The sequence below is a fragment of the Ursus americanus genome, chromosome 8 (assembly GCF_024610735.1).
Source record: "Ursus americanus isolate L20-20 chromosome 8, mUrsAme1.1.p, whole genome shotgun sequence".
Classification (NCBI taxonomy): Eukaryota; Metazoa; Chordata; class Mammalia; order Carnivora; family Ursidae; genus Ursus; species Ursus americanus.
In genome coordinates this window covers 77,214,099-77,228,861 of record NC_142134.1, presented here as the reverse complement: position 1 = coordinate 77,228,861, position 14,763 = coordinate 77,214,099, and the positions used below count along the sequence as shown (strand labels likewise).

Below are 14,763 nucleotides of genomic sequence, written 5' to 3'. Positions count from 1 at the left end.
TCATGACTACGTGGCACGTACAGGTGGCTCGGGGGCCTTTGAGATCGGGCCCTGCTGCGTTGTCTCCTTTCCTTTAATCTATACCTGTGGGCCCCGTGGGAGTTTCTCATGATGGAGGAGAAGCCGCTGAGGCTGAGTTCACAGGTGCTTCTGCGCGATATGATGGCACCGGCCGTCACGATGTGATGTCCAACTGTGTAGACAGCCGCAGCATCCCGGCCCCACCCAAGGTGCCCCTGAAGGGATGGTGCTGAAGGAAAATCTTCCCAGCGGGCTGAACACCAGGTGCTACATTTGCCTGGCCACTTTGTCTGGGTTGAGAGATGTCCGGAGTACCAGCCTCCATGGATTCAGGGATGGCTGCTCACGGGCTACCAATCTGGCTAGATGGTCAATGACTAAAAAGAACTGGAAACTTAGTGACAAGGCCATCCGGAGGGGCCTTTCAGCATGGATGCAGAGTGAAGCACGAGTCACATGAATGCACCCCCAAGGCATCCCCTACAGAGGAGGGGGCGAAACGGCATGCTCTGTGCGTGTCGGTCAGCCTCTGCCTAGCCACCCAGCGTTCACTCAACCAGCCCCCCTACAAGGATCATCACAGTGGAGGGAGGGATGGGGGCCGGGCCAGCGCTCAGCAACACAGAAGCCTCGCCCCGAGGCGACCTGGTGGACACCAGTGCTGAGTGCAGACCCTGCTGTGATGATCTGAAAAGAGCATCCTGAATTGTGGTCTCCCTTCCCTTCAATCTGATGGCCTTGTGACTGCCTTCACCGATAGAATATGCCAGAAACGAGGCCATGGGGCTTCCAAGGCTAGGCTGTAAAGGCCGTTTGGCTTCTGCGGGTTCTGCTGGAACGCCTGCTGTCCAGGTGTTCCCTCCTGGGATGCTGCCTCTCGAAGCCCAGGTGTAAGGCTGTGGGAGGGTCAAGCCACATACAGAGGGCACGTGTGGGAACCCTGCTGAGCCCAACGCGTGGGTTCGTTCAAGCACCAGAATGTGAATGAAACCTTCGGAGGTTCCAGCCCCAGCCATCGAGTCACCCCCAGCTGTTCTCGTCTTCCCTGCTAAGGGCCTGGACACCATAGAGCAGAGGAAAAAGCACCCCCCCACCCTGTGTCCCCTGCAAATCCTGACCCCCAGATCCAGGAGCACAGTGAGATGGTTGCTAGGTTCCCCTAAGTTGGGTGGTTGATTAGGTTGCAGTAGGACTTGCTGCCCACAGCAGAGGCCACCACTGAGCTGCCTTTCCCCGGGAGACCTGCACGGTGGACGTTTGACTGTATCAGATCCCTTCCTTCGTGAAGGGAGTGGCGGTTGGTCCTCCCCGGATAAGACACATACCTTGAAGGTGAGTTTGCCTTTCCTTTGCGTGAGGCTTCTGCCGGTTATGCACAGTCATGGTCCACACCACGCTGCTGCCAGTGCGCGACCATGGACTTCACCCAGTGCCCAGGACGGAACATCCATTCAAAGCCCATTCTAGTGCTTCCCAAAGGATCTGCGTAGAAAAAAATGACCTTAGTGGGAAAAGTAATTAAATCCAAATAAACACTGGAGCTTAGCTAATACTTTTACATCAGCATGAATTTCTTAGTTTTGACAAAGTTCCCAGGGTGTATGAGATATTAGGAGGAGGTGGGGGGAGCTGGGTGAAGGGTGGACCAAAATGTCTATACTATCTTTGCAACTATTCTGTAAATATAACATTATTTCAAAAGGAAAAGTCAAGAAAATAGACCTGGTACTGACCTTTCCCGAGTGAATGGTCACCATGCCATCAATTGTGTGTCCTTTTGGGAAAGGCTTGGAGGAAGAGTCACAGGATATTTGTGGCAATGTGGCAGGGCTCTTCTCAAGGAGACCTGGCCCCCTCTTCATTCGAGAACCCCAGGTCTGGGCCCTGGTTCAGGTTTGGGACACTGAGTGAGAGTTTTTGACTCTCTCTTATAATGATTCAAGATAGATCTCTGTTTACCTTACCTGGAGATGTTCCAGTTATATAGATGAAATAATGCTTTAATAGGCTGCCTGTCATGGGTTGAATTGTGTTCCTCACCCCCCAAAGATATGCTGAAGTCCTAACCCAGGGTACCTGTGAATGTGACCCTCTTTGCCGATGTACTAACAATGTAAGTTGAGGTCATACTAGAGTAGGGTGGGCCCTTAATCCAATATGACTGGTGTCCTCATACAAAGAGGAGAGAGAGACAGACCCAGAGGGAAGATGGCCATGTGACACGACAGGGACAGGGATTTGATTATGCAGCTGGAAGCTAAGGGACACCAAGGGTTAGGAACATCCCCCGGAAGCTAGAAGAGACAAGGAAAGATCCTGCCCTAGGTCCCTTAGAGAGAGCTGATTTGTAAAAAAGAGATAACAAGTTGATGTGTGTTGTAAAATTGAAAGACAAGCAAAGGTGGATTTTATGGGAGCCTGGGGCATTCATGGAGTGCCTGCCATCTCCCAGGCACTAAGCTCTCCCTCCCTCTCTCTCCCTCTCTCTCTTTCCCTCCCAGGGTCCCATGGCATTTGGTACAAACTATGGGCCTCACCTTGTTGTCCCCAGACCTGGCCTTATACCTGGCACTTGTAAGGTACTCAGTCCACATTCTCCAAGGTATGATAAAAACGCAGGCTGGGTGCTGGAGAGCCGAATGGGTCAGACATAGTTCCCGCCTTCAAGAAGCCCAGCATTGGAAAGACAGTTAACACTAGTCTCTAGCGTGGGAGTAGAGGGATGGAGAGCTGGACAAGCCCACAGGGGGCCCCAGAAGGAGTAAGTCAGGTGTTTCAGTTTTCTGGGGTTGCCATAAAAAAGACCACCAACCGGATGGGTTAAACAACACATTTGTTATCTCAAAATTCTCGAGACTAGAAGTTCAAGATCAGGCTGTCTGTTCCAGGCCTCTCTCCTAGTCTCTGGTGCTCTCTGGTGTCCTTGGCTTGTAGATGGCATTCTTGTCTCCCCGCTGTAGGTGTCCATCTTCAATTTCCCCTTTTTGTAAGGATACAGTCGTAGTGGACTAGAGCCCACCCTAATGACCTCAACTCGATCACTTCCAAATAAGGTCACATTCACAGGTATTGGGGGCTGGGACTTCAGTATCTTTTGGGGGGACACATTCAACACATATTTATTGAGCTCCTATGATGTGCTGGTCACCACTATTCTACATGCTGGGGCTAAAGCCATGGACAAGATAGGCAATGTCCTGCTCATAGAGCTTTGGCTCCGGGGAGAGAGACAGGCCACAGATGTATACACCTTCCGGGTAATGACGTGAGTGAAGGAGGAAAATGAAGCAAGGCAAGGGGATAGAGCACAGCGGGGCAGGGACGGCACAGAGTCCCATAACCTGCTGGTCCGGTGAGACCCACACCTGGCGTCCCCCTTCGTGCAGCGTCCATCCATTTGCACATTCATTAACTCCTTCCTTTAATTACTGAGCATCCCCCTGGCTTGCGTCTGGGGAACCCCAGCTGAAAGGCAGAGTCTTAAGGTTCCCTGCTGTTCACACTCATTTCTGTGCACAAACTCCACCCTCTCTCTGAAACGCCTGCCCTGCCCCATGTCGCCTGGAGAGTGGCTACTCCTAGGTATAAAGACTGGGCTGCTGTTGCCGCCTCTGGGAACTTCTCACCCTTCCTGGCAGAATCCACACTCATCCACCCCTCCCCTCCAGAGAGCCCTGCTCCCAGGGGCTGCTTGCTCACTCACCCCTGCAGGGCTGTGTTTCCTAGAAGGCAGAGCGGAGTCTCACATTTTGACGCTCTCCAGCCTCCCAGGGCATTTGCAATAAATACTTATCTATTCAGCTTCAGCACGTCTCTGCTAGAATGTTGGGTGCTTGAGGGCAGTCTTTCACAGCGGAAGCCCCAGCACCTAGAACAGAGCCTGGCAAAGGAGTCAGCATTGGATAAGTAAGTGTTGACCTCATAAATGAACGAATGAGTTGCAAAAAAATGAATGGAGGCAAGACAGGGCTCCCAGGTTGACTCCCTCCTGGCCCACGGCTTCCCCCTCCATTCCCCACCCCCACCACAGTCAGGACCCTCTGGCAGTCAGAACCAGTATGTAACTTGCTGGATCCCCTGCAAAATGAAAACGTGGGTCCCCTTGTTCAAAAATTAATCAGGACAGGGGCGCCTGGGTGGCTTGGTCGTTAAGCGTCTGCCTTCAGCTCAGGGCGTGATCCCAGAGTCCTGGGATCGAGCCCCACATCGGGCTCCTCCTCTGGGAGCCTGCTTCTTGCTCTCCCACTCCCCCTGCTGTGTTCCCTCTCTTGCTGGCTGTCTGTCTCTCTGTCAAATAAATAAGTAAAATCTTAAAAAAAATTAATCAGGACAGCAAGAGCAGAGTATTAAAGCAAGGAAGAGAGGGTGTCTCCTGGGGGCTCACCCAGAAGGCCTGCTGGCCTTCTTCCAGGCTGCAGTCTCCCAAGCCGTTCCCTCCCAAGTCCCAGCTCCCCACCCTGCTCTCAGCCAAGTCTGCCTTAGGACACTTTTTTGCAGAAACCTGGGGTGGGGGGGATCTTCTCTATGGCGGCATATGAGCTGGACACCTTGAACACGTTCAGCTTTAGATGGGCTGGTGGGTGGGGGTGCCGAGGGAGCCGCTCTGGCATCTGTGATTCTGGGGGGGGGGCAGCAGCCCCCACTCCCAGTGCCCTTGGTGCAGAAGTAGCTTCCCGTTCTCTCGGAAGAGGGACAGAGATGATCTCTTTTCTTGGGGAGTAGCTCCTGTCTTCTCCCCATCTGGGCATCTCCTGGAAGACACACAGGTACACCAGATGGACAAACACAGACAAAAACAAAAAGACACCCCCCCCATTCATAGATCTAGGGACAAGCGCTGTGACACCTTCCCCTCCCCACCCCAAGCAGACACAGCCCAAAGACAGTCGGCCAGACACAGAGAGACCCGCACAGAAAAAACATACCGCAGAAATACGCAGGGTGGAGGCCAGAACGACAAACAAAACTCACGCACAGGAACACTTCCAGGCTCACCTGGACCTCTGCGGTCCGCGACTCAGGGGCTCTGGGGCAGCCTGAACAGGGCTTGCACCTGCGGATCCCCGGGGCGCCCCGCGGGACCGCAGCCACGCCCCCCCCCCCCCCGCCTACTCCCACCCGCGGGCTCTGGGTGACCCCTCGCCCCTTACCCCCACCCCGGGAGCCGAAGGGAGCCACCTATCGCCGGCCAATTTCCGCGAAGCCCTGGTAGGGCTAGGTGGGCGGGCGTCGGCGCAGCGGACAGGAGGGCAGGGCGCGGGCAGGGGAGCAGGAGGACTCGCGGACGTCGCAGGAGGGCTGGCCCGGGTCCCAGGCGTCAGGGGCGGGGAGCGGTCCGCGTGGGTCGCGGAGTGGGCGGGAGCGCTGCACCGGGCTTTGCGGAGTCGGGGGCAGTGGGCAGTGCGCGTTCAGGAGCGCAAGGACGAAGCCGGGGTCAGCGCGGGTCAGCGGGTGGGGGACGGTGGTCAGCGGACCGGTGTGCACCTTGACCGAGGGCAGGGGGGCAGAAGCGGGACGGGCAGGGGTCGGCGAGGATCGGGAGAGGGGGGCTGCTTGGCAGAGAGCGTCAGGGCGAGGGCAGGGGTCGGAGCAGCAGGTGGGGGCCGGGCCGGAGCGGCTCTCGGAACCAGAGTCCGGGCGGGTCACCGCACGATGCCCGAGGGCCAGGGGGCGCCCGCCTCTCCCCAGGCGGCTCGCAGCGCCCCGGGCAGGGGGTCGTCGGGTCCGGCGGGGTCCCCGGAGTCCGCGGGCCGTCGGCGGGGCGCCGTCCGCGCCAGCGTGCCGCAGAAGCTGGCGGAGGCGCTGAGCAGCCAGTACGGGCTGATCGTGTTCGTGGCGGGGCTGCTGCTCCTGCTGGCCTGGGCCGTGCACGCCTCGGGCGTGGGCAAGAGCGCCCTGCTCTGCTTCCTCACGGCGCTCATGCTGCTGCAGCTGCTCTGGATGCTGTGGTACGTGGTCCGCAGCTCCGCGCACCGCCGCCTCATCCGCCCCAAGGACACGCACGCCGGCGCGCGCTGGCTCCGCGGTGAGTCTCCCGGCAGCGCGTCGGGCTCTCCCCTCTTCCCTCCTTCTCTCTTTCTCGGCGTTAAGCCTGGTTTGGTGCAGTAGCCTCCACTCCCTGCCCTCGGGCTCTTGTCACACGTTCCGTCTGCAGCTACAAACCTGTTCCCGTCTCTCCTTGGCCCAAATTCCCGCAGCGGCTCCCCGACCCCACGAGGGAGACCACGCTCCCTACCCTGGCCTTCCTGGCCTTCTAAGACCAGTCCCCAGAGGGCCTCCCGTTTTATCCTCTCCTTTGCCCTCCTTCTGTGCTCCAGTCTGAAAGGCTTTTAGTTCCCGGGTGCAAGGTTTCCTAGCTCCAGGCCTTTGCATATTCTGTTCCTTCCTCCTGCAGCACCTTCCCCTCGCCCTGCTTTCCAAGACAGGGCTCAGGCCTCACTCCGTCCTCCCCTGCGATGCCTCTCTGATTCCCCCTGCTCTTTGTGGTGCTGACCCCACTCCTCCACCCCTCACGGTGCCCTGGGTAGTTGATACTTCTGTCCCCTCCCCCCACTCCCCCAGGGGAGCTCTGTGGTGCTCCTCTCTTATTCCTAGAGCCAGCTCCGGGTCTGGGGTAGAGTAGATCCTAAGAGCAGGTACGAGCATGCAGTTGGGACCAATGGAGTCATGGAGAACTGGGTCAACACTGGGACAGTGGAGGGTAGAAGCACTTGCTAGGTACTCACAACAGACTGACTGAAACATTGTCAAGATGGAAGGTTCTCCTCTGTCAGGAGTGTCTCTGCTCTTGAAAGGGAGACAAACATGGTGGAGTCCAGGGGAGGAGGGAGTCGAGAGTGTGTGGTGGAGAAAGCGGCTCTCTGAGAAAGGCTGGGTTCATCTCAGTCTGGGTTCATCACACGTCTCTACCTGAATTCTCTAGAGGTCTGAATTTAAATCTCCCTTTCCTTGTCCTTGCATGACCTTGGGCATGTGACTCGATCTGCTCACCCTCTGAGTTTCCACAGAGGGAGAGTGACTGCTGGCTGGGTGCCCAGCGCACATCCGTTCCCCTTCCCACCTACACCCCTACAAAGGTCCGGCTGGGGGCCACCTTCCCCACCCCGCCTGGCGGGAGCTACTCCTCCCTCCCACCCGCTTCCATGTCTCTGTCTGTGGAGAGTGTTTCGCTCCTTGTCAGCTTCCACCTTGTATCATGACTCCTTGGATCTGGAGGAGATTTTGGGTTCTTAGGCTCAGAGACTGTGTCTAGTTCACCTTGCCTTCGGAAAAACTGGCCACAACTCTGGGCTGGCCCAAATTCCTGTTCTGAAAACAGTTGTTTTAGGGAGGTTCATGGTTTTGTGACTGAACGGCGGGGAACCCGGCACTATATCAAACACACAAACAGGGGGCGCCTGGATGGTTCCATTGGTTAAGCGTCTGCCTCGGGCTCAGCTCATGATCCCAGGGTCCTGGGATCAAGTCCCACGTCAGGCTCCCTGCTCAGTGGGAGTCTGCTTCTCCCCCTGCCCCACTCATGCTCTCTCTTAAATAAATAAATAAAAATCTTAAAAAAAAAAACAATAGGCATGAGATGTTGCTTCGTGGAGTGGGATTTACACAGGCTAAAAGCTGTTACACACACAGGTTTTTGACCTCTGCTTTCCTATAGTGGAAGGATCCCTTCTTTGTCCCTTCCTCACTTCCTTTCTCCTCCATCCTTCTTCCCTTCCTCCTTCCTCCCTCCTGCTCCATTAGTTCCTTTCTCCTTCACTCCTCCCCATTCCCTTCTCCCGCTATCCTTGCCCCTTCCCTCCTCCACCCCTCCCTCCCCTGCTCTTCCTCTCTCTCTTCCTCCTCTCTCTCCCTCTTTCCAGGAAGACTCCAAGCATTGGGATCCGAGTCAGTGGGTGAATAGTGGTACCAGTTCCCAAGATTAGGAAGGCAGAGGGAGGAGCACTGGTGGGGACGCAGGATCAAGTTTCCTCTCGTGGGCATGTTACTTTGGAGATATCTGTTGGACACGAAGTAGTGATAGAATGAATGTGGCAATATAGTGAGAGCACATAGTAGGTGTTCAGTAAATGGTGGCTGTTTAAACAATCATGATAACATAACCATTCGAATGAGGTATGTGGATAATGGAAATAGTGCTGGCCCTGGAGGTTTGGCTCCATGTTCCAGCTCGAGGAACTTCACCTTCTGAGTCCCTGCTTCCTCATCAGTAAAATGAGAATCCCAGTTGCTTTTCAGGGAAGAGCTGGGAGAGCCGCATCAGGTGAACACAGTTTGCAAAGCACTATGATCCCTGTAAATGAGCTGTATTTCATCAAAGAAGCCAGAGGCTAATTGTCCAGAGAGGAAAGAACGTTGGGGTGCCAAGGGAATGCTTCAGCCCCAGCTAGGGCTGAGGTTTTCCCTGGAAGCATAGCTGGAAAGACAGGTTTGACTTAGCTCTGGCTTCTGTGACAGCCTTAGAAGTCTGGGGCTCTGAGAAAGAGCCAGCCTGTGGAATTCGGGGCACTAACAGTTTCCAGAGAAAGTTTCTGGGTCTTGGTATGGGCTGTGAGGCATTTCTTTGAGCAGAAAATATTCTGTTCCACCTACTGGGTGTGAGAAAGTGAAAACTTCCTTTGGAACAAAAAATATTGACCTATTAAAAATGTTAGTAGAAGTGATGGATTATTAGTCCAGCTCCTCTGTTTGCTAAGGAAGGAGACTGATTTTTTTATTTTCTGGAAGGAACGACAGCAGCCTGGATATCTTGTGCCAGCCCTGTGGGCGCGGTGACACGCAAGCCCATGGAATAGCTGGGTCGTCTGGTGAATTACCAGGGTCCTGTTTCTGGTCTGTTTCTAGCCCCTTAAAAGACTGCAGTGGCTCACCTCCCAGTGGTAGGATTTCATTGTTGTTACTGCTCTGTGTCAAGCCCAGCGAAGTGTTATTTTTTTTTTTTTAATTTTTTAAATGATTTTTTATTATATTATGTTAGTCACCATACAGTACATCCCCGGTTTCCGATGTAAAGCTCGATGATTCATTAGTTGCGTATAACACCCAGTGCACCATGCAATACGTGCCCTCCTTACTACCCATCACCAGCCTATCCCATTCCCCCACCCCCCTCCCCTCTGAAGCCCTCAGTTTGTCCAGTGAAGTGTTATTAACACAAACTTATGGGAACAACGCCAATAAGAATAACAGGTGTTTATCAAGAAACTTCAGAATGCACGTAAGTTAGAAGCATTGTCTCAATTATTTGTCACAGCGATTTTTTTAATGCTTGTGAGTAATCACCCCCAAATTTACTCCTTTTATAAGATCAGATTTTTACGTAGTACTTTTTCCTTAGAATGAGACACACCCATATGATACATTACACCGCTCTCTAGCATGCCAACCCTGGAACTGGGCACAGCACTATGCTCATTGTCCCTTAAGGGACTGGAAGTGAAGGGGCAGAGGTGAGCTGCTTATGTGAGACCAGCCTAGGGGTGGTGGCTGTAGACATAAATGTCGGGAACATGATGACGGGTTTGGGAAACAGGCTGTCCCCCCCGTAAGTAAGTGAAGGTCGGTAAAAGAGAAGGGTCCACGTGTGTGTGTGTGAAGAGGGCAGGGAGCAACAAAGGGGGACGAGGGGAAGGGCAAAAGCTACATGTAGGACACAGAGATGCAACAGTCTGGACCCTCGGGGGGTCCCACAATCTGGAAGTGCAGTCACAACTCCCGAGAAACCACCAGGGATGACGCCAGGATCGCAGAACCATGGATGCCATCACGGGGGAGCTGTCGGGTGGGTCCCGGGGATCGCACCCACCCTGCTGACTTTGCAGCAGGTGCAAGCTCATGAACAGCGGTCTGGACTTCACTTTGCTGTCCCTGCTCAGAACGCACGTTCACCTTAATTTCACAGCCTCATTCTTCTGCAGACATAGCGTCTCTCCACACACTCCTTGTTGTCTCTGCCACAGGGAGAGCAAGCCCCACATCAGTGTGTCCCAGACATTCTTCCTTCTTCTTTTAAAAATAGCTTTATTGAGATAAACTCCGTATGCTCTACAATTCGCCCATTTGAAGTGCAGGAGTCAAAGGTTTGTAGTCTATTCACAGAGAAGTGGAACCAGACCCGCTGTCAGTTGGAGAACACTTCAACCATCTCGAAAAGAAGTCCTGACCCCTTTAACTGTCATCCCCTCGACCTCTAACGCCCCCCTGGCCCTCGGCCATCACTCGTCCGCTTCCTGTCTCTGGATTTGTCCAGTCCGGACATTTCCTCCGGATGGAATCACGTGGTCTGTCATCTGTGTGACTGGCTTCTTTCACTCAGCAGGTTTCAATATCACATGTTTTCAGCTTCACAGCCACTCTCAAGGTGGGTGTCATCACTCCCATTTACCAGCCCCGGAAGCTGGGTTTCAGGAGGAGGGCTGAGCTCCCCATCACTGGACATGTTTGAACAGAGTGAGAAAGAGAAGAGGGCTGAGCTCCTTGCTTCAAGGCAGATGACATGATATCAGCAGGTGTCAGAGGAGGCAAAAGTCTCTTTCCTTTTTGCTTTCTGTCTTCTTCATTGAGCAGAAGGACCTTGGGGACTCGCAGAGAGCAACAGCGAAGGGAGCCGGGTGCACAGCATGGAAACTTTTGTGGTGATTGGGCAGAACTGTTGATCCGGTTTTGTTCGACAGCCTGGGGTGAGCTCCCCGGACTGGCTGGGCTCTGGGGATGGCAGGACCATCAGGTGTGGCCCTGCACGGAGGGATGCGGGAGAGGGAGAGGGCGATGCAGACAGTGAGGGGCCGCAGAGCATGACGGCTAAGAGCATGCCCCCACCCAGCACGTGTAGCTCTACTTCGGCCTCCATTTTCTTGTCTGTAAAATGGGGATGATGATGCCACCAGTCACGGGGTTGTTATGAGACTCAGTGAGTTAATATATAAAATGCTTAGACGTTTCTGACACATAGTAAGAGAAATGTCTGATTATGAAATAAATGATCAGCCTATGATGGGCAAGTGGGGGGCAGAAAAGTAGCCCGACAGTGCAGGCGTGGGGATTTACGGAGGAGTCCCCAGAGAAAGGTCTTTTGTTTTCACTGGAGTCCAGAAGAAAAAAAAAAACTTAAAAGTCATTAAAAAATGAAAAAAAGAATACACAGAATACGTAACAGGGACAGCCAGTGAAGTTGTGGAACAGATCAACATTCAGGGGTTTTTAAGCAATTCCCTCAGGAAGGAGAGCAGCGGTCCCCAAAACCCAGCCTGGGGTCACTGTGAGGGACTCTTGCCTAACTGCATGCTTTTTCTTGCATATTTTTTTTTGGATGAGATTTTTTTTGTCTGATAGAAAATGTAAACACAATGCCAGGAGTTCAGCATCGGTAAGATGTTGGGGCTGCCCAAAATGCTGATGCTGGTTTGGCATTCGTTGGAAAGGAAGTCATCCTGCATGTGGGGAGTACCTTGCCCCCCTTTGAGCATCACACGGACACCTGTAGAAGAGGGGGCCCCGGAGAGGAACGCAAGGGTGTTGAGTCCAGAGGAGAGAGGATGTAGCAGGGTAGAAAATGAGGCAGCTTCACTCCCATGAGCTCCAGGCCATCCTTTGGTTTCCAGAAAACAGAGTCACTTCTTTAGGGAAGCCTTTCCTGATCCCCTCAGACCACGTGTGGCTCCCAGGTCGTATGTTCTCAGAGGACCCTACATTTTTTTCTTAATCCTCATCAAGCAGGATATTGTGTTGTTCACTTCGTTGGTAACCAGACAGTGGGCTCTCGGAAGCAGAGCCTCTATCTGAATGTGCCCCCCAATATATCCTGAGCCCCCATCACGGTGCCTGACATGTAACGAGTGGTAGCTGGTATTTACTGAATCATCAAGGGGGACGGATGGACAGATGGACGGATGGATGGATGAGTGAATGCTGACAGAATCTCCAGGAAGAGATCGGCAGTTCCAGGAGGCTGACCGCAGTTCCGTGTAAGGAAGAACATTCTAATATAAGCTCCAGCCGGTGATGGAAGGGTGTACTTTGAGAGATGGGGAGCCTCCCAGCCCTGGGCACATCCAGATGGAGCCCCATTGGCCGCTAATCATGAGGCACTGGGAAGCTTTCTTGCATAGATGGGGGGTTGTAGACTGACCTTATGGGACCTTCTACATCTAAGAGCCTGTGGTTCAAGATTCCAGACTCCTAGGGGGGACTTGGGTGCCTAACGCACGGGGGGAGGGTGTCTCCCTCTGCCAACATGAGACCTTATAGGATTAGTCTCAAGTGATGTGGCTGGGGAACTTTCTAATTGGTTCTAATTCATTAAATTGTTCTTTGTGGTTGAGTGTGAAGATAATGATGAAAGCGTCTGTTTATAGGATTTCCTACATGCTAGGCACTGCTCTAGGTGCTTTTCATATAGTGACTCATTTAATCTCCTTCCTCTACTGCCCTATGAGGGAGGCAATCCGCTTACTCAATTTTTGTCGATAGTCCATTGACATCCAAAATTTTATGTTCTCTTTTTGAGGTGTGCAAAGGAATATTATAAAACCAAGTTTATTGGTTATGTGACTTAATTCTTCTGTGCCCTTATGTTCCATCTTCCCAGATCTGTCTAGTTCTGGAATCTTCCATTTTATCTCTTTAAAGTAGCACGTGGAGGGCGCCTGGATGGCTCAGTCAGTTAAGCATCAGATCGGACTTTTCATTTCAGCTCAGGTGGTGATCTCAGAGTTGTGGGATTGAGCCCCACGTCGTGCTCAGCGGGGGTCTACTTGACATTCTTTCTTTCCCTCTCCCTCTGCCCCTCCCCCTACTCACATGCTTGCACTCCCTCTCGCTCTCTCTAAAATAAATAAATAAATCTTAAAAAAATAAGTAGCAAGGTAAAACCTATTTTATTTGGCACACAAGGGACTATTACATCTTCCTCATACGTTATATCTTCTGTTTCATGTGTGATGATGAAGGTGAAGGGATTCTTTATCCCATTTATTTCATTTCACTTAAATTCCATACGGTCTGACATCAATAGTGCCATTCCTGCTTTCCCTTCAGTCGCATTGCCTCTTTGTCCACCCCTTGATTTTCTGCCATTGCCAACAAGTGAAAAGTGTGATTCATAAAAGAGATAGAGCTAGGTTTTGGTTTTTTTTTTTTTGATTCGACATTCCCATCCTTGCTGTCTAATTATTGGGAGATCTAGATCATTCTCATTCACTGTAAGGGTTTATATGCTTGACTTTGCTCCCATTTTTCTTTATGATGATTATAATGATTTCTTTTACATATTGTTCCCCTCATTTTCATTTTGCACACATTTGCTTTCCAGAGCACTCGAACATTTTATTGTGTCTTTCTGTTAAATTAATGACTGTCTTTCCTTTCTTCGTTCTCACAATCAGATGCATATTACTCCGTTCTTATCCGCCCCCCAAAAGAAATACCAAACATTTCCCCCAGCAAGGTACATCGCTGCCTGCTCCAAGATCACCCCACTTACTCTCTGCTCCACTGAGATGAGATCTGTGAAATACATTTGCCTCTCTTTCTTTTATTTTTAATTTTTTATCAAAGATTTTTATTTATTATTTATTTGAGAGAGATAGAGAGAGAGGGAGAGCGAGAGAGCGCAAGCAGGGGGAGCTGCAGAGGCAGAAAGAGAAGCAGACTCCCTGCTGAGCAGGGAGCCCAACAGGCGGCTGGATCCCAGGACCCTGAGATCATGAGCTGAGCCGAAGACAGGTGCTTAACCGACCAAGCCCCCCAGGTGTCCCTCCAGTGGGTTTATCTTCGTCCATTTGAATTTAATTTCTCTTATTGTATTTTTATTTCCTATTAATTTATTTATAATTTATTTATATCTACTGGACTCTTCACCAACCCACCCATCCACCCATCCCTCCTGCCATCTTAGACCCTCTCTCCCTCCCTCCTTCCAGTATACATCCATCATCCTTTCCAATCTTTTGCTAAGTTTATTGCTCACCATTGTTCCCTCTCCTAGTCATCTTCCCCAATATGAGGACTGTCCCCCAGTTCACTGGCTGTTCAGCTAAAGCCCTTTGTCAGATGAATCATGTGGGTGACATCCCCCCTCCTCTATTCTCTGTCTTCCCCACGAGAGTGTTAAACTCACTGACAGCAGACACTTTATTTTATTGCCCCTCTTACACCTCCAGCGGCTAGGACAGGGGCTGGACCACAGTCGGGGCTCAACAAACAGTTGTGGGATGAATTATATTTTGCCCGTCTTCAAATCTCTTTCTGTCTTTCACCCTGACAAGCAGGCGGCATCTTGGCTGGAAATAGGGTTCTAGAGCTGCAGTCCTTCCCTTGAGGGGGACTCGAGCTGCTCTTCCACTGGCTTCCAGTTTCCCAGGCTGCAGCTGAGAAGTCTGGCGCCAGCTTGCACCTCTATTATATTTTTGCACACACCCCAATTTTATGCAATATTACACATGTGTATTTTTGTTTCTCCGGCAGTCTTGTTTGTTTACCTTTGAGCTCCTGGCAAAATGCCACATGCATAGTAGGAGTCCCCAAAATATTTGTTCTATAGATAAATGGATGGATAAAGGAAGGAAGGACTTCAACACGGTGAGAAGGCATACGGTGTATTTATCATACCTCTTGAAACGTCAGTGACCGGGATGTTCTAGACCAGTGGTTCTCAAGGCAGGGTCCCAGATCAACGTGTCAGCCCCACCTGGGAACTTGTTAGAGATGCAAATTGTGGGCTCCACCCCAACCTATGGAATCAGAAAC

General features: G+C 52.0%; 1 protein-coding gene across 1 annotated transcript in view; it reads left to right on the top strand.

The window, feature by feature from the left end:
* The first annotated feature begins 5,673 nt into the window (after positions 1-5,673).
* Positions 5,674-14,763, top strand: part of OTOP1 (otopetrin 1) — a 28,015-nt gene continuing 18,925 nt past the window's right edge. The window contains exon 1 of the mRNA XM_045771351.1: positions 5,674-6,046. Coding sequence (XP_045627307.1) covers positions 5,674-6,046 — 373 coding nt within the window. The remainder of the gene's footprint in view (positions 6,047-14,763) is intronic.